General features: G+C 38.2%; 1 protein-coding gene across 1 annotated transcript; it reads left to right on the top strand.

The window, feature by feature from the left end:
* Positions 1-130: 130 nt before the first annotated feature.
* On the top strand, positions 131-27092 carry mrtfab (myocardin related transcription factor Ab). Its single transcript, XM_043253311.1, is given in 20 exon segments — positions 131-172; positions 855-926; positions 3490-3688; positions 16016-16081; positions 18386-18441; positions 18528-18603; positions 18896-19042; positions 19723-19883; positions 20232-20345; positions 20456-20706; positions 21599-21770; positions 22159-22554; positions 22661-23599; positions 23707-23910; positions 24209-24307; positions 24772-24912; positions 25045-25131; positions 25252-25312; positions 25700-25855; positions 25858-27092. Coding segments are annotated over 18 exon segments (3639 nt in total). The 5' UTR covers positions 131-172; positions 855-926; positions 3490-3564; the 3' UTR covers positions 26247-27092.
* The last annotated feature ends 347 nt before the right edge of the window (positions 27093-27439 follow it).

Genomic DNA, 27439 nt, shown 5'->3' with positions numbered 1-27439 from the left:
AGAGTAGCCGGATGCCTCAGTACAGTTTTTTTTGAGTACATGAACACCTTTGTAAAGCCGAACTGTTGTTTCATTTCACTTTGCGAATCGGTAAGTCGTTCAGATCAAACAGGTTCGCATGTGACCCCCCCTTTAAACGATGAAAGTGTAAAAATAGTAACAACAACTAGCGGTATGTGACAATTTGTCTGCTTCTCATGTATTGTTGCTCAGCGCACATTTCACTTGATCCAGTAGTGTCTGTTACTACATACATGCAGCTGTCGCGAGGATCTGGCCTGCTATATCTGGCCTGTTTAGTCTCGTTTAACGTGATGATTTTTCAAATGTATGAGCTTCGTAACGACACACGCTTCTCGTTTCCTGCCATGTCGCATTAGTGATGACTGTGTAACAACAAGCGGTAACAATTGTTTAAAGATTCGCGTGTCGTGGTTTGTTTATTTTCTGAGCCAAATCACTGTCATAACGCCGCATGCTGTATGATTACACTGCTCATACTGGAATATATGAAGCATTTGATGAGTTAGTGCTGGGACACACCTACTAATCAACAACACATGCAGATCTGTCCCTTTTCCACTTGATGGACACAGACTGGCTATCAAGGGAGCTCTTATAAATGAATAAAATCTGGATTATTTAGCTCGGTTCTTCATTCTTTATGCTCATGAACCGGTATAAAGGAGGCACTGCTGACTATTACATAAGCATCTGCATTGGCTGCTGCTATGCCAACACGTATCTGTAACTCATGGCGTAATTTAGATGTTTGGCTTTGGGATATTGAGCAGTGATGTATTTGTGTATATGCAAAGCTTCTTTACAAATGCCGATCCTCTCTTTTTCCACAGGGCCTTCGAGATGCTCTCAAACTGTGAATGGAAATGAGGCTGAAATCTGTTACTGTGGATCTCATATTTAAGGTATCGTGCAATTTAATATTGATTTGATTAAGAAGTCATCTCTACTGGCATGACAAATTCAGAATTCCCAATCTACTGTGCAAGACCGTGCCTATTCGTGTTATGTAATTCTGTCTGGTTAGTGGGGTATGGTGTTACCGGTTTATTTGTTTTTAGCTTAATTTTTGGGGCAGATGGTTAAAGACAGGCATGGACCTGCGCAGTGAGGAATGTTAAAGAGCCTTATATCTTTCCCCTTGTCAGTGTACTAGACCTGAACACTGCATGTCTGAACACTGTTTCTCCTGTAAAGTTGGAATGTTCTTGTAAGATAATCTCTTTCATAGAAATATGATGAATAGTGTGCAGCCAGTCTGTCGTTGCTACAAAATACAGTCCTGCAGCGTAAACGGGACCCACATGTCAGTCTCATCAGTCTTGTATCATCCTGAAGGATTAGTTTTGTCACGATAACCTGCTCGCTATACATTATCCAGGTTTTTTGTATAGATGCTTGTCCAATAAATTCATACAGTAATATGTAATACTGAGTTATTTTTTCTTCCTTGTATATTAATTTAAAGATCCTGTAAAGAAAAAAGCTTTTTTTTTGTTATAAAAAATTGGAAGTGTTGATGTGTTGAACAAGCCAGTTGTTTTATTGGGTTAATTTTGTGATTCGGTTATTTGTAAAAAAACAATTCTTTGCATTTCTGTGTTAAAAAGAGTTCAATCATCAATTTATGCTAGCCTTAAAAGTAAAACTGAACAGCTATATTGAAGATACTAAGTTGCACAGTGTCTGCTATTATGATTTACATCGGAATGATACAAAAGCAGAACTAGTATGTTTCCATGAGTAATTGTGAAATGTATAATCATAAACTATATTTACCACTTATATCAGAAGCAAGTGTTCTAGAGAGCCATGTGATAAGCCAGCCAGGTTTTAATATTAATATGTATTATTGATTTTTTTATTTTTTTTTTTACATTTTCGTATTTTTAGCTGGCAGGAGAGTGTACCGTAATCTAATACTACATCTCAAGGAACACAAGGGCACAACTTGCCATGGGACTTGAAACTGCTGTAATGGTTAGGCCTGCAGCAATAGGAAACTTTTAAATAGTCCCAAGAGACTTGTCAAATATTTGGTAACTGCTTAAAAGAAAATGATTTCTTTTTTCCACCCCACCTCTCTTCTCTTGGGACTGGAGGGTGGGATTTTGGCGTATTGATAGACTCTGGATGCTGATGAGATCATAATGAAGAATGCATTAGCTAACAAGATGGACAACGCTTACTCGGTGCAGTAACTCAGTTATACAGTTAGACATTCATTTGCTTGCTCTTTAAAAACAGCGTTCAGGAACACTTCTGTATTCAGATCTATTTCCATTAAATCAAATGAAAATTTTTACTCGCCCCCATGTCGTTCACAACATACAATATAGACAAATATTCAATGGAAGTCAAAGGAAACCACAACTGTTACCAGAGTTCTTCAAAATACCTTCTTTGGTAAACGATGACCATTTTCATTTTTGAGTGGACAGTCCTTTTAATGTCAGTAGATGTGCTACATTACTTCACAAATGAATTGCATAATCTGCATTTGTGAATGCCACATCCAGTTTTAATACTCAGAATGACCATTGCCATCCCTGCGCTCCTAGTCAGATGATACTTCAAGTTGTTTTTAATGTCTCGTTGGAAACTGCGTCCAATGCTCCACGTGGAGATTTTAAAGCTACAGGGATTGTCCTATACTTCTTTTCAGGGCTTATGCCAGACCTTTTCTGCTTAATGCGTTCTGCCCAGCTGACGAAAGCTAAATAAATGACAAAATCATCAACATAGAGATTAGGACAGATAGGTGGATAATTCAAATGAATCCATTAATCCATAATTTGTATGTGTGTGCACCCTCCAAAATAAAAACGAAATATTGTGAACGCGCTAAAGAATTATTTTGCACAATGTGCCCGCTGCTCAATTTCATTCAGCGAGTAAGGACTATGGTTTGCAGCTTTTCTTGCAGGTTTCTTAGCCAAAACATTTAATATACAGAGGGCAGCAGATGTGTAGAAGTGTGAATTATTCTCCTTCTCAGATTAGATGGGCATACAGTCGCTATTTGTTCTGTCGAAAAAGAAGCCCAGACAAACTTTCTGGAAATCTCCGTAATCACGTACCGCTGGAGGCTTTGAGTTCTGTACCTGATGTTATTTTACATGCTTGTGTAAATCGCTGCCTCCAGACATATTGGACAACACCGAGTACGAGTGAGTTCCAATGTGGGTTGCACAATACTTCATGTCTGAGCTTGTAGTTTTTGTGCCTTTATGGAACATGCAACTCACCCACAGTGGTTTCACTGGTTTAAGTAAGCGAATGGATTAATATAGGTTATTGGGACATGCAAGGCACAATTTTGAAGCATGAAACATTTTTGCTCAGTTTACTCAGAAAGGTCATTTATATATGGCGTGTGAAGTCCAAAATATAAAGATGCGGATGCCCTTTTTATCTGTGTTTTACAGTTTCTAATTCAGCCATGTCTCTGTAATTAACCTGTCACAGGTCTGACTGCTTCACCCACCTGTCACCCTGGCAGCACAGGAAGCCAAGCTTGGGGAGGAGCTAAGCCCTGGCAGCATGGTGTCTGCCGTGGGGACCGGCTCTGTGCCCAGTCCTCAGAGCGAGGCGGTGACCAGTGAGCTGCAGGAACTCTCTCTGCAGTCTGTACCAAGCTTACTGCCCCTGAAAGAACGCAAGAATGGTGAGTTGCGGCACACTAGTGCTAATCCGTTAGTGAAAGTCCCTTTGAGTCCTGAGTTATCCAAACAATATGTCCATTCAGTATCATGCAATATGTGTGTTTGTGTAAAAGGGTGAAAATAAATATCAGTTTGTGACCACCGTTTGGGGCCAGTAAGGGTTTTATTTTTTCAGCAAGGATACATTTGATGTAAAAGGAGAGAAAAGATATTTCAAATAAATGCAGTTCTTTTAAACTTTATTTATCAAAGAATAAAAAAGTATCATGGTTTCCACTATAAAATAAATCGGCGTTTGATAAGAAGAATTCTTTCTTCAGCAATAAATCGGCATATTAGAATCATTTCTGGAAACTGGAAATTTAGCCTTTTTTCTCACAGCAATAAATTGTGTAAAATGTTTAAAAAATAATAAATATTTACCATACTTTATACAAATAAATACCGACTTGGAAAGCATAGGATAATAAAAAAAAAATTATTACTCTATCTGACCTTAATTTTGAACACATTTTACATTTCCTGTTTAGTTATTACCATATTATCATATACATTAGGGCAGATTTACAATGTTCATTTAATCAATGTTCAAAATCTAATCCAATCAATAGCTTGTGAATCAAATTAAATGAGCCAATCTTCATTGATACTAAGCCCTAATGGTCAAATGCTGTGGTGTTTACATTATACTTGTACATTGCAAAATAAGTACAATGTAATAGGTTATGCTTCTTTTCTTTGTAGGGGTAGACTGCGTTTCATTAGCCACTAGGTAACTACATGAACAACGGTTTCTCTTCTAATTAGATTTACCTCACAATAATGAGGTAATTAGATCAGTTGCGTTGATGCAGTTTTGTATGCACAGAAGTCTCAACAGCGTTAAAGCGGGAAACAGAGAACTTCTCATGCAGTCATCTTTATTTCAGCTGCTCTTTACACTAAGAGACATTGGGTGCCGTGAAAAGGAAGGAAGGAAAGAGGGTGATGTTATTTATTTATTTGCGTTGCTGATTTGTAATCGTACGTGTGCTAAATGTGGCCATACATCAACATCGTGCAACGCTCATTCATTATGTAACGGAGCATTCTTTACATTATTAAAAGTGAATGGCTTGTTAAATCTGTGTGACATGTAGAAGGACACTTCGAAGCTTGTCCGTTCAGCTCTCTGATGCGCAGCAGGCACTCGGTAAGACTTCAGAAAGCTTTGAGAAAAGGATGATTTGAAGAAGTGAGGTAGGAAGAAGCACAGACTCTGCAGCATGCTGTGGTTTCGCTCCAGACGGTTACATTTTCATTCTGAAAAATCTGTGGGATGTTCTTATGTAAGGTCTGCTGTGGTAGGCAGGTGACTGGTGGGATGTTGTTGCTTTTTTTTCTCCCTAGAACTGCAGGGATGCCCTTAAAGAGTTAAACTCACATGTAATGGCAGCTCAGAAGCTCATGGCCTGCAGTCACCACTCCCTTCTTTTGGTCTTCAGCCCCCCGAGCTGCACTTCATTGAGGGTTAGATGGTAGTAGCAGACATGTTATTGCAAGACTTCTCTCTTCTCTTGCACAAAACAGAAGTTTGCATGCATTTGATTGTTAGCAAAATTGGGGACGCACAGGCAAAAAATAACCATAGAAACGACAAACTCCAGTTTACAGCTGATTCGAACAGAACTCTTTCAAGGAAAGTCTGTTCACTCTGCAGCTACATTTGCAGTGCCTCTGGAAAGCTATTTCAGGAATCCCAAGCCCAAGTCCTTTCTGATGGAATGGGGAAATCCTCAAATCTTAAAATCTCACATTTAACTCCTATATTACCTGTCCCACAAATGCTGCTCAAATAGCATGTTGTTTAAAATGTAGCTGTTGTGACAAGATCGTGCGTGTGCTAAATGTGTGCTAGTCGTTATCTTCACTCTTAGAGCAAAGTCACATGACTTTTTAAAAATGCGCATAGAGGAATTGATTCGGTTAAAGTGTTTTCATTCTAGTTTATCAGAAAAAAAATTGATCCTACTCAAATGTGCGCATTTTTTTTAACACGCATTTTGGTTTTTCTAAGCAGCGCTTATTTTATGCAGTATTCCAAAATGCGCATAAACATATCTGAATGGAAACCCATCTACTAAGACCCATTTGAAGAAGTTTGGATGAGGGAACAGAAGCCCGAGGAAGGATGTGTGTTGGGCAGCCCTCCTAAACACTTGATTGCATAACTTTTGTGCACAGAGCCGAAATCCTGCCTCTCAGAAAGCAGGCGGTCAGGAGAATGACAAAGGGCTAAAGGTGATCTGGAATGTGTTTTGGCTTCGGTTTCTGGCTTGTAGCTCACACACGTTTACTTCTATAGTAAACGAGTGACCTCAAATCAGGACACAAAGTTCCTGATCACTCCTCCCCTCTCTCCTGGAATGAAAAAAAAAAATGGCTTCAAGGAGCAGGAAAACTAGGAGTTGCTCAACAGCACAGCTGAAAGCGGAGCCTGAAAGCAGCACTTAAGCAGTAATAAGGAAGAAACCGGCTCGCGCAGACACAAACACTTGTGCTAACACACCCACATCTGTCGGACGTGCACACACACGCCAGCGCGGAGCGGAGGAAGGTGAGGGGCGCGCGGACACACCCTGCAGTTCTCGGATCTCTCAGCAGAGCAGCCTGGAGTTCAATCATTCAACTTCATTCACAGCTTGCTGTGTTGTCCGGTCTTGAAATGGATTAATAAAGAGCGGCCGTGATTGTATCCGTATCCTTCTGCACTGGAAGGATATGGCCATACATTCAGGTACGGTAGTGTGAACTTTGTATTTTTTTTGTTTGCTGATGTGAATGAAGTCATGCTGAGGTGTGGTAACGGTGGTTGAGGTTCGATAACTTTGTTTAATAGCTAGTCCTGCACAGGATTTATTGCTGTTTGAACTGAGGTCTTCCTTAACCACAACATTTACTTAATCCTGAGCTCATGCAGTTGACTGTTTAGGGTTTGTAGATATTAAAGATGCTCAACATTTTTGTGTGGATGGAAAAAATAACTGGGCTTAGGTTTGCAGTTAAATACTGGAGTAATCAAACAGTTGTGGAATGCGGCTTAATTATTCCCAGTGAATATTCATTGTACATTTCATTTTAACTTGATCCACGATCTTGACAACTTAAGTTTTGTATTGGCAACTTCATTCAGCTTGTGTTTATATATTTGTGTATATGTATTTTTTGAGGAGGCATCTATCTGTCTACCTACGATTAATCTATCATTAGTGTTTTCAGTTTGTTAATTAGTTTTAAATTGAATAATGTTATGGAATAATGTCATTTTTTTGTTAGTTTCTTTTTTCCTTTTTAATCTTTATTTACGTTTTAATAATTCGCCTTATTTTATTTCAGTTAGTTCAGTTAGCAAGGCATATACACATTTTTGCTTATTTTTCAGCTTTATTTCAATTAACAAAAGCAATAAAATAATATAAACTAAATTATTGAAAATGATTTAGTTATTATTCTTTTATTAACATTTTTGTTAGTGTTATTAGCTTTAGTCTTGGCGTAGGTGAGAGAGAGGGAATGCCAACAGGACGTGACCCAGAACAAACTCAAATATCCTGCGCATCACAACAACGTTATTAGGAACTTCTTTTGTGCATAAAACTTGCAGGAAACCCCCCTGAAAGAACTGAATATATAACCTAAAAAACATTCATTCACTTGTGACACGCCTCCTAAACACTGAGTGTCAAAGCACACTTACTTGTACTCGCCCTCTTTTTTTTTTATTGCTTTCATACTTTTACGTGAAAATCTCCAGAATGATACAGTATAGAAACAAATATGCGGAGAGCCCACCCTGGAACTGCTCCAGCTGAAAGGGGAGGGATGTGTCAATGATAGATCTCTGTTGTTAAAACCAGCTGCTTTCTCCCTGAGGTCTGGCAGTGGAGCTCAGAGCCTTGAAGAAAAGAACAGACTCCTTTTGGGACAGAACGTCTGAGTCAACAAGGCAAGGAAACGTACAGAGTTACCATACCGTGTTATAAATCAGATTCTGGACAAGGAGGTTTGACAGAGTCCTGGCAAACGAGTGATTGATTATCTGCGAAAGCCCACTCCTCCAGATGGAGGTGGCTTGAAGCGAGATATTAGATAAAAGACCAATTATGTGGACTTTTTGTGGCTTCGGTACCAGTCGCCGTGAGATCCTAACATTGATTTTTAACCTGATGGATCGATCGAAGCTCTCAGGTCATTTTCAGTCCCGCTGCTAGAGTTAATATTGGATACCAGTAATGTTTGTGTACAAATGGTCAAGATTTAAACAGTTAATCCTGTGAAAATGTATCTTTTACTTGTCGTCTGGCATCATTATTGCTTTCCAGAGCGCAGTTACTCTGCCCTGGGTTTTGCGCTGACTGTCTCTGGGTTGCACTGTGGTTTTCAATGTTATGTAACATTTTCGGATTGCTTGCCAAGTTTGACTTCAGCGTGCTTACACAGGCCCTGAACATAACAGGATGGAGGGGAGGAAAAGAGAGCCATTTCTTTTGCATTAAAGAGACACGACCCGCAGCTGCCCTTAATCCCCCAGCAGGCTCTTGGTTTATCGAGACTTCTTGCGTACTAACAGGTCAGGTGAATCATAACACTGGAAAACACATCTTTGCTTATTGTGGTGATAATGATAAAATAACAAGGCTGACATGAGGATGAATGAGTATTCCAGGAACAAGCATGCTTCCTAGAATTCTCTGGCTTAGTTGTTAAAAAAAGAAGTATGTACTTTCAGGCACAGATAGAACCTTATAATAAAGTGGGCTTTATAAGATTACATCAGTTTAGATGCTTTGATTTATTTGATTTGCTCAAGTGCAGTATGCCAGAACCAATAATACGCTCATGTCCCTCAGCTGTTAAAAGTGCTTCGTCAGCTAGACATCCACAGTGCTGTTTGCTTATTCCACTGCACCACATCTACATAGCAAACCAAAACCAGACTCGGTCTATCTTTAAACAAATATATGTATAAATAATTTCAATATAACATGATGCAAGTAGCTGTAAGCTATGTATATGTATAGAGAGAGTTAGTCAGTTAGAACTATTTATTTAAAACATATTTATTCAAATAAAAAAATGTAATACAGCATTGTTAATAATAATAAATATTAACAAATCTAACTAACAAATCAGCTTATTGGTATTATTTCTGAAGGCTCGTGTCAAACAGAAAATTTGAGAAATGATGCTGAATTCAGATTTGACTATTTTTATTTTTTCCTCTTTATTTGTTTATTTTATTCTACATTTTAAAATTGAAATATTTAATCATTTAAAATTATAATAATATTTAACAATATTACATTTGTACTTTTGAGTGTTGAAAATATGGATTTTACAAATATTTGCTTGTGCTGTTACCTTAAGTGATATTGATTCTACAAATGCATATAATTTTGTTTTAATGTTTATGTTGGAGCTTCTGGACATAAACACAGGAACACAATGGAACCACTCCTGTCAGTTGCTTTGAATTGTCTGTTCTTGCAATTCCAGCTTTATGACTGCATTGATAGCATCCACTGACTCATTCACGTATCAGCGGTTGTAAACTGATTGCACATGATTATATAAATAGAGACCTTTTGTCACAGACAAAATTTGTGTCTGGGTAAAACCATTCCATGGAATTTTCAACTAATATTGTTATCGGAATTTGGTGAATATGTGATTTAATTCTCGTTCATTTCCTGCCGAAGAAACGAAAACTGTAAAAGCGTTGCATAAAGTCAGATCGTGATCGGATAAAGTGACATTTAGAAAGTAGAAAAAAAGTTAATAATCAATGTGACTCTCCCTTAACATGTTAACAAGTCGAGACAGGCCCGGTTTAAATACTCAGGCGTTGCTGAAGTGATTTTTCAAGTTTAAAAGAATGTGCATTGTTTCATGGCAATTACTAAATGTCATCAGTACAGATCAACAAAACAACTGTCTTAAGCAGAATTTACAGCAGCAAAACGATTTCTCCACACTAACTGTGAAACTCCTATGCAATGTGCCTCGATATTTTATTTGTCTAATAATATTCAGAACGTTTTTAAAATATATGCTTTTTAGTTAATGTAATATTACTTTTATGCCTTATTTTATTATCGTTATTTGTTCAATTTATTTTGAACAAGTTGTTGAGTTGTTGCTTTATTGTCACATCTGGTTAGAAATAGGTGCACATTTCAACCCTGTAAAGCATATCACGAAATAATTTTGAATGCAGTTATAGATCACATAATATGATACAGCAAAATATGGAGCTCATACCTGAGGTTAAAAAAACAGCTTTTTTCCCCAGAAGCCCAAATTGAACAGAAATATGCAATTTAACGCAGTTGCAAATTTTTCTATGGCTAAGAAATTTAATAAAATTCTTTTAGTTTGAATCAGTAATTTTTTTTTATAACCATATAGCAGACTATCACAGCTCAAAACACGTAATGCAGTGCAACCCAGTGATGACTCATCATTTTTGACAGTCACGTCTTAACATTATCGTACATTCACTTTAATAAATTACAAATTTCACAGCAGAAAAGATGCGACCATGACCTGAAGGGACATGTTTTTAGAATTTTTAGAATTACTGAAAGCATTATGTTTTACTTTCTAAAAAAAAAAACAACCCCAAAACGTAGGCCTAAACCATCAATCGGAAAAGACCTGTGAAATTTGCGTATTAAGCATAATACAGTAGGCTTTATAGGGTTAAGGCATGTTTAAGGAAACTCTGTGTAATGGAACAAAATTCAGTTCGTTTCATCTGTAACAGGGGGATGAAACATTATGTGAGAATGTCAAACACAATGAAAACAAGAGTCATGATTTGCAGAGATGCTGGAAACTAGGGCAGGAGGTAGAGTGGTTTGGATGAAATGAGTTCAGAAGGATGTTATGTAACAGGCTCACAAAAACAGGAGAGCTTGGACTCGAACCTCTCTCTGGTTCCTCCCATAACCTCATTTGCTGAGCCCAATCTAACTTCGCTTCTGCACTTTAGCAGCTTGTATTACTGGAGTCAGGCAGCTGGCCTAATTTCCATACACTCCGTTTCTCATTTCTTCACTTTTTCGCTCTTTAAAAACTTGTTAGTGGGGACCAGTTTGAATCAAACCGAAGAGATTAGTTGTATAATCCTGTTTTGATGACTTGATGGCAGCGCGATCCTTTGCGTCATCGTAGAAATGTGAGTGCATGAATAGTGGTCCGCCAGGGCCTATTTTTCTAATGCTGGAAATTAAGCAACAGCTATGTTTTTTTTTTTTGGTTTTTTTTTTTCAGTGGGTGATTGAAAGGAGAAAGGAAAAGCAGCAGAAGAGCGTTTTATTGTGGTATAAACGCTAAAAAAAGAAGGCAGAAGCTGATTTTCAAAAAAATAAACAGAACGCAATAGAAAATCGACTGCTTCTTTTTGAGACTGCTGAAATGTTTTTCATGACTTTAAATATACATTTCAAAATAATCAGTGGTTGTTACGGAAGAAGCTCATGTTAAGTAAATCCTAAAATAATGGCGGATGTGGCAGCTGCAAAAACGCAGTTCGGTGCTACACCCTAAGTTAACCAATAAAGATCAGCCAGCAATGATTCCGACAGTCATAAGGCTTGTAACGAAAACAATAAATGGCATTACTAATTGGGGGGGGTTTTGGTTTGTCTGGCTGCCTGGTGAACTTTGACTCCACTATCTGTGGCGCTTTATTTGATAAAAGCTTATGGGCGTAGCGTAGGCTGGCAGTAGACTTCCTCTGTGGTCAGTGGGCACTTTGCAGTGCTGGGCCCTTGTGGTCAGCATGAGTGTCAACTGCTGTGAATTCTCACTGAGTGATGATGACAGCAATGAGCTTGTGGGCTAAAAGCAGATCACGGTAATGTTTTTGTCTCTGGGGAGTCTGTGCATAGCGGTCTTCATTTCCCTATAATACAGAAAAGATTATAAGAACGTAATATGCAGTGGCCAAAACTTTTAGTAATTTGTGAACTTGATTAAATGAGACATGCAGGAATTCTTGAAAAATTGCATTGTTAACATGCAGTTACCTAAATGTCGTTTTTAGATTTAGATTTTTCATTTTTTGGGCCCAGAGTTGTATTGACTGCTTTAAAACCGCTCTTTAATTGTACCAAATATTTTCTTTCGTTTTCAGAAGAAAGTGATGAAGTGCAGAACAACATGTATGCGAGTAATTAATGACAGGATGGTCATTTTCTTAGGGTGAGCTGTCCCTTTAAGTGATTAATATATGCTTTATCGATGTTGTGAATAGCCATTCTTTGGTGTTTTGCTTTCTGGAATTCTGGTTTTGTGTGTGTTTGTTCGAAAATGTGTGTGCGTCATGTTTGCAAGAACTGTAGCGCGGGGATAGCAGTGGGTAACCCTATCCAGTGCCTGCACAGGTGATACTGAGCTGAATATAGAGCCTTTTGGCCAGCTGGCCTTACTATTTAAAACTGAGAGAGGACCCGGGTGGGGGGATGAGGGGGTTCGCTAACAGTCCAGTATGTGCGATGTATGTGAGCTTGTCAAGTCCTGACAGGCAAACTCCTGTGCTTTATCTGCCAGTGAGAAAGGAAAGGTCAAAGGAGACCTACATTCTTCTTGTGACCTCCTTCCTTCCACTCTCTCTGCTCATGTCAACGGTACTCCCGAGAGCCCTGGATGACACCATTTTAGTGAAGTGAGAGATATCTGTATTAAATACCTTGTGAAATTTGAACTGTTTTGAATTCCACATTTTATTTTATTAAACATTTTTTTTGCTGTTGATTTTTTTTTTTTAATTGTCGTGCATGTGAGAAACACAATTAACTTATAGTTAGAACAACTGTAGAATTTTTTTTTTAATATAATTGAAAGATACTATGAGTGCTACATTATTTTCATACAGTGAAATTAACTTTTTCTTAGATTTTTCCAATTGTTAGTGTTACTTTTCAAGCATGAAATGCTCATGAAGTGACTCGTAGCAGTTGTAGACGTTATATTCATGTATCCATGTCCTCATATATTCATGTGGCAGAGGCTGAAGTGAGCGTGCTTCAGTTTGTGTTTAGTAAACGATACAGCGTGTCTGCTCTATTCATTCACACAGAGACACGCAAAACAGAAATTCATATACATTTTTTTTTTGCTTAATATTCACAAACACCAATCCATGTTGCATTTTGATCTAAGTGTACTGACCTTCTTTTGATATATTCATCTGTAAGATTCTGTGGCGAACAGTAAATTATCTTTTTATGATTGGATTCCGCAATTCTGTTGACGTTTAGAAATCATAGGGCCCCACTCAAGATAGAAGTGTGATGAATACTGATGGATGCAATTCAGCTTTGGAATCACAATAAAAAATTTTACTTAAAAGTATATTGAAAACAAAAACAACTAAATTGAGAAAAAATAAATAAATATATATATATATATGTATATATGTATAGTACTGTCAAACGATTAATAGTTGCATCCAAAATAAATGTTTTTCATTACATAAAATGTGCTTATTTTGTGTACTGTTTATTTATTATGTATATATTAAAACACACACACACATACAGTATATATTCTGAGCATTTACATCTAAATGAATTGAATGTTAATATATACATGCCTGTCTTTGTATTTATTCATACATAATAAATACATAAATAATTTTCCTATTCCTAAAATAAAGAATATTCCTATTCTACCCTAATAAACCAGTGAAAAGAGCTGAGAGGGTGAATGAGAGGGCTGCCAGATTGTAGAGCGTAAATGAGAGGCAACAGCTGAGCTAAAGCGAGCAGTCATTGGCACTCGGCAGACCCTCCTCTGTGTTTGAGGGTGAGAGACACGCTGTTCTGTGAATGTCTTCTGCTGAGTGCAGAGCAGGCTCTGTGCTCTGCCGTCTTCACCTATGTGCTTTAGCTTCATTTTCTGCCTCTTGTGTGACGTAGCTGCAGAGCCTCTGCATCCACCTTTGAAAACAAAAAAGGACAACACCGAGGATCAGATTTTGGATGAAGAAGCAGCAAAGTGGAAGCTGTCTGTTCTCCAATTCGGTGATTTTAAAACGCTGTAAATATTGTCATTGTGGACTATCGTGCGCCCTGCAGTCCGTTTTCCTCCCTTTGGACCATTAATGGAATATAACATTTGACTTTAAGATTTCCTGAGACTTTCAACACTGGATCCAAGCATGCTGGACACAAACCACTGCCTTCACATTGATGCTTCCTCTTTTGAGGATCAACCAGTCCGAAATGGTGAAGATAAGCTATGTGTGAGTCTGGACTGTGACAGACATGCATATCATAGCCTCAAAGAAGGTGGGCATTGTTATTTTTATGCTTTTATAGAGTATAAATAAAGCACACTCCAGGTGTGCATCCAACTTAATAGATTGAATTTAGCTTCATTAGCGTTTATCCCGAGTCTTAGCGCGTCATACTCGATTATTCCAGTGTCTTAGTGGTGAGATCACCCCAGCTGCTCGAATGGAGCCAAGAGCAAGCACCGGTTGACCTGTAAACCGTGCCAGGCCCAGGGGCTTTGAGGACAGGCAGCAAGAGGCGTGTTTAATTAAGACCCCAGACACACAGGCTGTTGGATTAACCCAGTTGTCTGCATGATTCGTTTTCTTTTTTCCTTTTGTTTCAAGACCTGGATGTTGACGCCACACTTTCCAGGTCTCCCTCGGAATTTTCCAGGCTGGCGAAGAGAAGATGGAGAGAGTGTTGGCATTTAAAAGTGTCTGATTGATTTACACTATCAGGCCAGGTTCTCAGAGAGGTGCGAGAGGGCTTGTGTTTCTTCTTCAGCGGTACAAAAATAGTGCCCAGCAGCTCTAAGGAGTGGGTGGTCAAAAACAGCTGGTAAAAATGAAGTGGGAATAGGAAGAATTTAGAACAAATAGCGAAACTTTTCAAATTTAATTTGCAAGTGAGAACCAGAGTGGGTGTTCTGGGATTTTACAGGAACTTGTGACGAAAAGGGGCTCTGATTTAAAACTGCAGGATTCACATCCTCATGCTGGTCAACAAAGCAACAGCTATTAATTTTGTCACCTTACGCACTTCCAAAAGTGGTTTTCGCAGTAATGCTATAGAAGAACAAAGTTGTGTTCCCCAAGGAAACTTTCATTGAACAGTTCTCAAAAGAACTAGATCCTTTTACACCATCAAGAACCTTTTGTACAGTGGAACAGTTCACACAGAAATAAACATTCTGTCATTAATTATTCACCCTCATGTCGTACCAAACCCGTACGACTTTCATACCCAGGACACAAATTAGGATGTTTTTGATGAAATCTCTGACACTATATAGACAGCACAGAAAATACCATGATCAAGGCACAGGAATATAGCAAGGACATTGGAATAGGGAAGTGATATCAGGGGTTCAAAATTATGAAATTTATTCAACAATACTTCTCCCTAAGTTATTGTCTATGTAATGTAATCATTGTAATCCGCATTGTTTACCTTGCTTTCTAAAATTAAACAATGTTGAATTGAACTTTTTAATAAATTATGTTGTTATTATTTTCTTTGTGCACAAAAAAAGTAGCTTCTCGTAGCTTGGTAAAATTAACCTTGAACCGCTGATTTTATTGATGTCCTTGTGGTTAATTTGTATTCTAAATATGAGTTTTGGAACGACATTTACTGATACCAATGAAAAAAATTATTTGTTAATTTACTATGATTTGTATAACAATGGTCTTGGCATGCTTAGCCGATGTTCTGGTGTCTTTATCCCCAGACGTTGTGACTGTGAAGGTCAGAACAGCTGACTAGTGCGCACAAAGTAATGCCATGTGGGTGATGATGTCACTGTGTCAGGACCGACAGGTGCAAGCTTGCCTCAAAAGCGTCCTGGGACGCCAACAATACTCACATATTTGACATAATGGTAACCGTAACGGCTTTTTTTCATTAAAACAAAGCAGTAATAACAAATTTCTCGTGCTGCCTACACGCCACCCTTTTTATAATCATTGAGCAATTTACTCTGTGTGTTGTGCCAGCACCTAAGTTCCTGATTTGAAGAACGCCTATTGCCTCTCAGTTGCACTTTAGAATTTTTTTTTATATTCAGAAAAGTAGTTGAGGGTGGTGAAACGAGAAGTATGAAAAACCACCCAAACAATCTAAACGTTCACAGTCCCTCCCCTCAGCATCGACTCTGAAAGAAACTGAAAGAGGGCTCTTTCGAGCTCTTATCCTGACTGTAGTCATCTGGCTGCAGCTGTCCTGATGTTAATATCGAATCTGTCATTCTCTGAATCTGAACCCTTGTCCTCTTTCCCCATGCAGTTCTTCAGCTCAAACTACAACAGAGAAGGACGCGAGAGGAGCTGGTCAGCCAAGGAATCATGCCTCGTAAGTTAGATTTTACTCTTCTAGTTACTAAGCATCTCATATTTCATAACACTTTTGCGTATTTTTCTTGCAGCAAAAGCAGACTTTAAAAGAATTAATAGGTTAATTTTGGCTAACTTTGTGAATATATGCATAGTCAATATATTGCACTCAAGTCAATTTATAAATGTCTTGGCAAAATATATATAACAATTGCAAGCTAATGAGATTTATAGTAATACAACACAACACTTTAAATTATAAAAACAATATGTTTTGTAAAATTATGAAATCAAAATTTTAATTAAATTTTAAAAATTTTTTTTTTTTTTTTAGCAAGTAAAATAATTGTAAAAATGTCCACCTTTTAGGTCACTTTGGGTGTTTGAATTAAATTAAGATGCAATTTGTTATGTAATTTAGCCACAATGGCATGCAGACCCTGTATATGGAACTATTTGTTGATATGTCAATAAGTTGTGGCGTAGCGATGGCCGCAAGTATTTCATGTTACTATTCGGATATTGCAACATTCACAGCCGATCACTCCGCATGAAATGAAATGAAATATTCCAACATATTGGTATGTAGAAAAAAACAGCATTCAAAAGCAATAATAGTGAGCTATCTAGGTTTATGCATTATGCATTATGCTGCATATCGTTGCATATTGCTTATAGGTTCCAGTATTAATAGAAGCGACTGCTTTCTAGATGTGGTCTGAAAGAGAAGACTGACTCTTGACTCTTGATTGCCAACACACTGTCATTGTGAAAGGGACTGTTGTTGTGTTATCAGGTGGATCTACTTCCCCTATTGTTTCCACTTCCTTATTCTATGTTCTGCTCATCAGGCGAGAAGATTTGCAGTCTTCACACTGTTCTGTCTGTGTGGCCTCTGTGGGAAGGAGGAAGTGCTCAAGCAGATTTAGCTTTGCTCTTTAAATGCGACACCCAAAAATTACTTTTGTTAGCTTTACTAAATGCTTCTGTTACAATATTAATTGACAACTGCACTTGCCGACTGCACAATATTAATTGACAACTGCAGGATTACATTAAGATTTCATAACAGTTTAGTGTAACTGCATGAGGGTAGTTGACACATTTCAACTGACCTTTTCATCAAAGATTTTAGATTTAAATTTACATTGTAAGGGAAAGTTGATATTAGGTTTTTTTAAATTCATCTTTTTGCCTTACAATGCAGGTTATGTCAACTTAGTGTTTTTAATGTAATGTATCCACAACTCTATAGTATAAGCTTCAGAATGTATCTATTTTTTTTTTCATATATTTTAAAGAAATTATGCTCTCTAAGCTAGCAAGGCTACATTTATTTGATCGAAAACTGAGGGCAAACGGTAACATTGTGGAAAAAAACGCTTGCTATTTTAATATTTGTTTCATTTATTCGTGTGAAGGCAAAGCTTAACTTTCATCAGCTATTACTCCAGACTTCAGCAGTCCAGAAATTATTCTAATATGCTGATAAAACATTACTGAAAAGAAAACTTTCTGTGAGCCTGTGCTGCAGAGACTAGGCAGATCATTGCTGACCCTACCTTGCGGTTTCAGAAATTTCAAGTTAGTTACCCAATCATGGCTGTTACATCACATTCTTACTCTGTTATCCCTTTCATATTACAGCTCAATCACATGTGCAGTTTACTATCCTCTCTTTCAGAAAAATATATTGTACATACACTGTGCCAGTACAGTTTACTAGCAATTTAAGAATATATGGTTTGGTATACCCTAAGATGACAAGTAGCAAAATAAAAACTTTTTTAAAATGTATAGAATATATATATATATATATATATATATATATATATATATATATAAAAATACATTTGATTTTGATTATCCAGGTGTAATTACAAGAAGGATCACCATACACACCTGCTTTTCTTAAACTGAACCCCCTTTGTTCTTTCGGCTGGTGATTTGAGCCAATCTGATATAAGAGGACCTCCTGTTTTTTCACACATGACCTTTAGCATGGCCTTTAATGATGAGTTTTTTGTTCTTCTTATATAGTTCCTCAATATTAAGTACGGTTCATTAAAGGAAACAGGTGGGCACAGATGCATGACTATTTGAAAAATTAGAAGTCATGGCAGTGATCGAGTGAAAGCACAATATGCACTGGGACAGTCTGGAGTGGTTAGTTCACACAGGAAACATTTTGGAGTTGTCTTGCTCACAAACTTGAATGCTCGCTTAATTAATCTGTTGAGTACCTGGCAGCCAAAATGACCAACATGCACATCCCTGTGACAGAGTATAAAGTAAAACTCTCTTGTCTCTATTCTGTACACAGCACTGAAGAGTCCTGCTGCCTTTCACGAACAGAGGAGAAGTCTGGAGAGAGCACGCGTGAGTGAAAATGTTTTTTTTTTTTTTTATTAAAAGAAAAAAATTACATTCTTGTCATCATCAATTGCACTCTTTTACTGGTGCAGACTGAGGATTACCTGAAGAGGAAGATCAGGAGTCGGCCAGAGAGATCCGAACTGGTCAGGATGCACATCCTCGAAGGTGAGTGTCACATCATTCTTTTTAAAATATGAAAATGGAGAAAGGTTTAATGAACACAGTAGTATTGACATAACCTTACCCTCACCTGTTCCTGTTCAAAAGTGAAGGAGCTGTTTATATGTTTCTATTATCTTTGTATTTTTTTTTCCATTTCTGTTACAGCAAAAAAAAGGTAGTTGATCAACATGCAAAAGTACTAATTGAGTCAGTACACTTTTAGAGGGGAATTTAGATGCATTTACATCAAAGCAAGAGATTGAGCTGTTAATAATCATGTTTGTTTCACCCACAGAGACCTCAGCCGAGCCCTCACTGCAGGCCAAGCAGCTGAAGCTGAAGAGAGCCCGATTAGCAGATGATCTCAACGATAAAATCTCCCACCGCCCTGGTCCCATTGAGCTCGTCCACAAGAACATCCTCCCTGTGCACACGCTCATTGGTTAGTCTGTAACCACTGTCAAAAACAGCACTTATGTTATCGCTTTGTCAGTGTTACTGTTTAAACACCGTAAGCATTTTCTCCACAAATGACAACAATGCAGATCTATTATTTGCAAAGTTGACACAAAAGAGGAAGCTTTACCTACACTTATTGTCATTTTATTTGCATAGCCGTTTAGTAAACGAAAAAAAGTTTTCAAAATGAAATAATTGAAAGATTGACAATTCATATGCTGTTAAATGTAAGTTAAGTTTTACGTCAGTGTCTTAAAGGAGTGATTCGCCCAAAAATACAGTTCTGTCATTAATTACTACTCTTATGTCCCGAAAGTGAATGAAAATAAAAAAGTGAGTAATTAATGACAGAATTCTCATTTTTGTGTGAACTATTCCTTTATGAGGATAGTTACCCATAATGAAAATCCTGCCATCATTTAATTTTAGATTTAGACTTAAACTAAATAACTTGATTTATATGGAATAATTGTATAATGCCTTAATAGTCTTTTCGGATCATCAAAATGTTGGGCTTTCGGTGTAGAAACGGAGACATCGCAGGTTTTATAAAAAATTAAATGTATTAGTCTTATAGATTTGGAACGATACCACAATGAGTAATCAGTGACATAATCACAATATTTAGATGATCGAACAACAATTTTTTATGTGTATTTTCAGGTACAGAGTCTCCAAAGGGTGAGAGCTCCTCATTGGACGAGGACAGTAGTGATGCACTGTCACCAGATCCCCCGTGCAGTCAGGACTCTCCGTTGGGACTTGCCCCTCAACACTCCCCCACTGATATGATGAAACTGAACAGAGATCACTCACCCACCCAGGTATATTGCCGTTTCAGTTGGTTAGTATGAGATAAATGAAATATTGCTTTTGTGCTTTAAGTAAGCTAGAGGGCAGCACTGCTCTACACTTAAACAGGCCGTTCATCCAGACACACCCAACATGTTAATATGTTGTTTTAAACTTACAATTTCACTAGTACACAAAAATATACGTTTAGCAGAATGTCCAAGCTGCTTTTTTCATTTCGTATTTTAATCTTTTAATGAACTGTCATTTTAAATTGGTTTGTATTTTAAACGACCTCACTATTATAAGCCAGAAAGGTGAATATGGAAAGAAATGCATTTAAAACCACATACTGTATTTAATCAGTGTATTTTTTGTAGTTCCTCACTCAGGCCCCACCTCCTCCTCTTATTGCCTCTGACGCCTCACCACAGAATCTAACCAGTGAAACAAACATGACAAACTCTTCCCGTCCACCAACGGGACATGCAAAGGTAAAGTGAAAGCCATCAAACCATTAATTTTTCTGTCTAAACCAATAAAAATGTGATTTCATTACTAATTTTTCTTTTTATATTTTTTTGCTTTGCTTTCACTATATCAGCAGTCCAAGTCCAGCACAGATCGGATATCTCAACGATCCAAGAAACCCAAAGATAACAAGCCCAAAGTAAAGAAACTTAAATATCACCAGTATATCCCACCTGACCAGAAGAATGACCGGGAGCCTCCTCCTCAACTGGACTCCTCGTACGCTAAAATTCTACACCAACAGCAGCTTTTTCTTCAGCTTCAGATCATCAATCAGCAACAGCAGCACTACAACTACCACACTATCTTACCCGCACCTCCAAAGTGAGTACATAAAGTCACTGTAAATAAGTGAGTCGTTGAGATTAAAACGAATTATTTAAACAAGACGATTCATTTAGGCGCTAAACGTCATGCTTAGAGACGCAAAATAATGCTGTTGTTGTGTTTATAATATTTTTTTGTTGTCATAATAGCACAAAAGGAAATATGATTTTTTTTATCGTGAGTCTATCATATTTGTAATCACTTTTTGTGTGAAATTTATTAACTAGGCTATATGAAGTGATTGCACCCATGTCTTGAATTTGGAATCAGTTTAGAGCCATTTCATTAGACTAATCATGCAAAGAACACAATAAACTTGACCCAAAGAATATGTGCACTCTGTAGAGGTGTTTAAAAGTTTTTTGCAAAATACTCAAAAATGGTCAATTGCACATTGTTAAAACATTATGATATTATCGCGCCCCTACTTAAAATATAATTTATTCCAGCTGATGCAAAGCTGAATTTTCAGTAGCCCTTATATCAGTCTTCTGTGTCACATGATCATTCAGAAATCATACCAATATAATGATTTTGTTCAAAAACATTCCTTGTTTATCTTCAATGTTGAAAACATTTGTGTGGTGTTGTTTTTTTTTTTTGTGAAAACCATAATGCTTTTATTCAAACGTTCAAAAGAACAGCTTCCATTTGAAATAGAAATCTATTATAATTGTCACTTTCAATCAATGCAATGCATCCTTGCTAAATAAAAGTATACATTTCTTTAAAAAAGCAAAATAAAACAATACAAAATAAAACATATGACCTATAATAATGCAAATTACATAAACTAAACTTCAAAAGAAAAACTCTTAAGAGCCACTGTTCTAGAGAAGTATAAATACTGCTTACTAATTTATAAATCAAAAAATCTGTTTAAATCCAGACTTCCTGCTGAAAAGCAGCAACCATCCACCAATCCAGGCCCCTCTCCTTCCCAGACTATTTCCACATGCTCTACATTCTCCTCCAATCAGAATGGGCCCAATCGTCAGAGTCAGCCTACAGTGGGAGGAGCTAAGCCCAGCACTTTGCCTGCAAACCTGGATGAATTCAAAGTGGGTAACAGTTTATTTTCTTAAAGCTGCAGTCTGTAACCTTTGGCTCTCTAGTGGTTAATAAACAAAACTGTGTGCGTCTTGCAGAAGAACATTGTTGCTGGATCTGCTTCTCTCTGTTTTTGTCTATGACGAATCACATAGGAACTGGGTTACTCCGCAGCGAAAAATGTATTCATGACATACTCATCTATTATATTAATTTTGTACATTTTGAACACAAAAAAGTTATGGACTGCAGCTTTAAATTCCAATATTTTTCCCACTTTTCATTAAGACAAAGCCATGAACCAAAACAAGCAGCTCTGAAATAAATCACACTATTACAACATTTAGAGAAAATGATGGGAATACTTCCAAATCCCTACTATTTCATTCTCTCTTCCAGGTTGCTGAACTTAAACATGAGCTCAAATTGAGGGGGCTGACAGTATCAGGCACCAAGAATGATCTCATCGAACGACTGAAGAACTACCAGGAGCAGAACAGTGGTGCATCATCCACAGGTGCTGCAGCTACGAAAACAGTCCCTGCTCATTTACCACAGGTGTCAGTACAGTCGTCGGGTGCCGCCCCACATCAAGCTCCGAAGGATACGGTTGTTTCGATGTCAGCTTTTCCTGTCGCGGCTACCACAAGGGTCCACAGTACAACTCCACCTCAAATCATGCGCCTCGGCAGCACTAGCTCCTCTCCTCCGGTGTCTCCTACCCCTTCCGACCGCTCTCTGGCTGGATTGAGTCCGGATGAAACCAGCTGCAATGGGGATGTGTTTGGAGAAATGGTAGGTCTGTGGGTTTGAAGATGCAGAGCAGAAATTGTGAAAAGAAAATAAGGGTGCGCAAATATCGGCCTTGTTTACTTCATTTTAATGTTTTTTCCATTAACAGGTTACCTCACCTCTCACCCAGCTCAGCCTGCACCCATCTCCAGACCACCCATCCCCAATTAAAGAGGAGTCTCATGGGCAGATGCAGGCCTCCTGTAGCCTTTCTCAACAGGGTCCATTGCTATCCGCACAGCCTCACGATCCAAGTCCCTTGGCAGCATCAGGATCTGCTGTGTCTCCTCTGGACAAAGACCAAATGCTTCAAGAGAAGGACAAGCAGATCGAGGAGTTGACACGCATGCTAAGGCAGAAGCAGAGGCTGGTGGAGACCCTGCGCTCTCAGCTGGAGCAGGGTAAGCGTGGAGCAGCCGCAGAAGTTACCGACACCACAGGTAATGCTGAAATGCCACTGCTGTCTAACGGAGTGGAAGTGAAGGTAAAGGAAGAGATTAAGGATGAAATGGACACAACGGAGGACCTGCAGAAGCAAGTCCGGCCCCAGAAGAAGATCCAGACGCAGTGTTCTCAGCAGACTCTGCTCAAACTGCAGCAGATTCATCGGCTGCAGGTGCAGCAGCAGATGCTGGTAGACCTACCAAATGTACAGCAACAGAAGACACAGTTACTGCAACCGCAAAAACAACAGCTCCAAGCTGACCCAGCGAAACTGCAGCAAGAACAAGGAAAAACACAGGTGTTGCTGTTGCAGCAGCAGAAGACGCAGCTACTGCAACAGCAGCAGAAAGCCCAATCACTGCAGCAGCAGAAGGCTCAGCTGCTGCAGCAGCAGAAGGTACAGTTGCTACAACAGCAACTACAACAGCAGCAGAAAACCCAGTTGCAGCAGCAAAAGAAGACACAGTTACTACAGCAGCAGCAGCAGCAGCAAAAGTTGCAGCAGCTCATCATCCAGCAGAGGCAGCAAAAACAGCTACAAAACAATCAGAAAAAGCAGCAGAAGCCTCAAAATCAGCCACAGCAGCAGTTGCAGACTCCACAGGTCAGAAATATTTCCATCTTGGCAAATACCTTAGATACTAATTCGGATGGCATTGTATTTTGTTTGTTCACTTGCCAATGTTTTACTTATTTATTTATTTTTTACAGGTTTCACAGGTATTTGTCAACCAACAGTCTAGCACTCAGATTACTACGTCTTTCCCACTGGATCTCCTGAAAGCTCATCCAACACCCACCTTGGTCACCGACAGCAATGGCAACCGTTATCTGATTGCACTCACCAGTAATAGTGTTGATAGCCTTATTGGAAAGTCACCTCAGAGCAAATCCAATGGACGCATCACTCTACAGGTGACTAAACAACAGTTTTTCTATATATAATCAATACACAAACAAGCTGTAGATACTATGTACCAATGTGTGATTACATACTACGTACACATCAAATTACGATGTAAGTACACAGGTATTAGAGACACTTAATATGGAGTGGGACTTACCTTGTATCCATTTTTATGTTTTAAAATAATTTATTGAATTGCAAAGACATTTTTTTTGCAGCCAGTATGCAGTCTTCAGTCTTCTTCAGTCAATTTTTTTTCTTTAACTATTTAATATGGGTCATAATGGTTTGTTTGTTGTGTTTCAGAGATTGCAGTCAACTCCTACTAAGCTCCCTAGCCAGTCGTCTACTGATATGGCTAGTTCTGCCAACCAATCACAGACTGTCAAAGAACCCATCACTAAAGTATGTGCTTATAACATGTGGATGTGCTTTATTTAGACTTGTTACAGTTTCTCTCTTTAAAGGTACATGGAATACTAATGTATAGCATATTTGTGATGATGTATGATGAAAGACAATAAGCATATGTTATTTTTAAGCTCTGAGCCATAATTTGCTATTTGAGGATTTTTTCACGTGAATTTAAATTAGATGTGCTTGATTCACACCTGATTTTAACACTTTCTCAGTATTATTCATAAGATTTTTAGGAAGTTTTTTCAGCCGTTCATAAGCAATGTCATGGTTCAGTGTGTGCACATAATTACAGTTGTGCATTAAATTATTGAAAAAACAAGATTATTGAGAGCTAACAAAATTGTGTATACGTGTTATAGTAATTACTGGAATATATGAGACTGTGCTGCAGATAGTTGTTCTTTCCATCCTCTCCCTAACTGACTCATGTTAAAATCTCCCATTTTCAGGTTCAGAAAGTAGGCCTCCACTTGGAAACTACCAGTGTTAAAGAGTCAAGCCAACCAGTGTCTGCACCACCTAGCTTTGAGCCCTTCTTCTGTGAGGAATCCAACCCACTGAGTAAACCCTCCTCACCTCCTTCATTTAAGGTATTTCACATGCATTAATAACATCATTACCCCTTTTTCCTTCTGTCTTTGTCCTCCCCTTGCTTTGTTTTCAAGCTAAAGCTAGTTTTTCTTTTCCCATCTTCCTCTACCTATCATCTCCATCAATTCTAGGAGGACATTTGCCCAAGTTTTGATCGACACACTTTATTTACCCCTTCCTCCCCAAAGCTGAACCCTCACCCTCCTCAGCGTTTCAAAGTATGCCTTTTACTCATTCTTTCTTTCTTCTTTTTGTTGCTCTTTCAATTCTTTCACCTTCTTTTTTTGTTCAAACTGTTTTTTTCTTATTGTATCATTGATGGAATTGTCTGTTTTCAGGATAATATCTCAAACAACCAGCAAATAGATGATCTGTTTGAAATCCTGATCAAGAGTGGAGGTAAAATCTTTTTACTTAAATGTATTTGAAAAAAATGCTGTTTTTTATAATTTTCTGTGTATAGAGGAGAATTTCTTATTAAGCAGCAAAACTGTTTTCATTATTGATAAGAAATGTTTCTTTGGGACCAAATCAGCATATTAGAAGGATTTTTGAAGGATGACATGATTTCTGAAAATTAGAAATTAAATGTTAAAATATTTCAAAATAGAAAACGGCTATTTTAAGTAATGATATTTAACAGATTTGCAGTGTTTACTTTGTTTTGGTCAAGTAAAATGCATAGAGACGGTCAAAAAAACAACAACTCTTATCCACCTTAAACTTTTGAATTGTAGTGTTTGCATATATATTAAATAATAATAAATCTCTCTCTTCTTCTCTTAGAAATTTCATCTGGATTTAAAGCCAGTCAAGACCCCTCCCTGTCTGACCTCCACTCCAGTCCACCAACTCCATCTCCACCACCTTCTCCGCTCCACCTCTCACCACCCACACATCACCCCACCCCGCCCCTTCCCAGCAGCTCCCAGACACCCAGGACAGGCCTTGCTCTGGAACCGGCCGCCTGGAGGACTTCCTGGAGAGCACCACCGGTGCTCCTCTTCTTGGCGTGGAGCCGGACGGCCCATTGACATTAATTGATGACCTCCACAATCAAATGCTGAGCACTTCCAGTATTCTGGACCACCCCCCATCTCCAATGGACACCAGTGACCTGAGCTTCTCACCCCACCCCGCCAGCCTGGACTTTGAAGACCCCACCTTGGATGGCATGGATTGGCTGGACATACCCGTGGTAGGAGGGGGCAGTAATTCTAACGGTGGGGGTATGGTTCTTGCCCCTCTGAACTCACACACCCCACCCAGTGTATTTTCCGCAGACTTTTTGGACAGTTCGGATCTGCAGCTCCACTGGGACTCATGTTTGTAGCTTTTGGTCTTAATTGCTTGACGACACACACAATTTAGCACCTTCAACCTTACTGTGTATAGGCTGTACACAAAACACTCCAGACGCACATGCTGTTTCTTATGCTGAAAAGCTTCAAGCTTTCTTCATATTCCAATGCCGAGTGGTATTTAAACAGTTCCTGCGTCTGAAAGGTTCTCTTAAGCACTGAATTTGAAGCTGTCATTTGCTTCTTCATACCCAAATGTTTTCATCACATGGCGTTGATGCCTTTGCCAACAGAGAGACCAATCTGGACACCGCCACCAACTTTTCACACCATCATCAGCTCAACTAAAATCCATAGTTTGCTCTAGCTTTTAGACAAGTTGTCTATGCTGGTGGTTAGGATCATTTTTCACTTCAAGCACACCAGTTACTATACTCCACTACCTGTCTTTGGCACCATATATAGTGTTATTTCTACCCATTTTAATAAAGCTATGACCTCATAAACATTATATGAGGCTATTTCTGCTCCACACTTTTTCCTTCCGTCAACAAACTAAATAGAGGTAAAATATGAGAGATAAAAGTCATCCGTGCTTTTGGCTACTTCTTCCAACATTGCACTTAAGCCGACCCGACTGGTGCTCTGGTCTACACGACCCAGTGTAATGGTCTTTGCAGGGAACCAGGTTTGGTGACGGTCACCAGATCTCTATGCATTGCTGTACTTTAGGATCATGTATTGATGAAACCTTTGTTCCTTTTCCTCTGATTGTAGCGATTAGCTGGTGGAGGTCAATGCTGGGGTTCAGGTTTCAGAGTATTTGGAACTTCTTGTTTTTTAAAAAAGAAAAAAAATAAATAAAAGAAAAAAATGCAGTGTGGAGTGTGTTTTGTTTTTTTTTTACCTGTAATTGCATATACACAATTCATTTATACACAATGATCGTTTTGTTCTGCTATTGAAACGAATGCAATATTTTATTGCTCTGCTCCTGTAGAGGCTAGACTGGATAATATTACAGTAAAGTATTTAGATTAGTGTTTGTCCTTAGTGGACATTCTTTGTGTAGCAAATAAGCAAACAGGTTTTTAAAATGTACTGTGATGTTTGGAAAAAGGGAATAAAGATGCATTTAAGCAAAGCATGTCATTAAAAAGATTTACATTAATTTACATCTGGCAGTTTATTTGATCTGAAGTAATTACTTGCATGAGATATGCTG

Source organism: Puntigrus tetrazona, chromosome 12, assembly GCF_018831695.1.
Source record: "Puntigrus tetrazona isolate hp1 chromosome 12, ASM1883169v1, whole genome shotgun sequence".
Lineage (NCBI taxonomy): Eukaryota > Metazoa > Chordata > Actinopteri > Cypriniformes > Cyprinidae > Puntigrus > Puntigrus tetrazona.
Note: the sequence above shows the minus strand (reverse complement) of the source record. Positions and strands in the feature narration are given on the sequence as shown.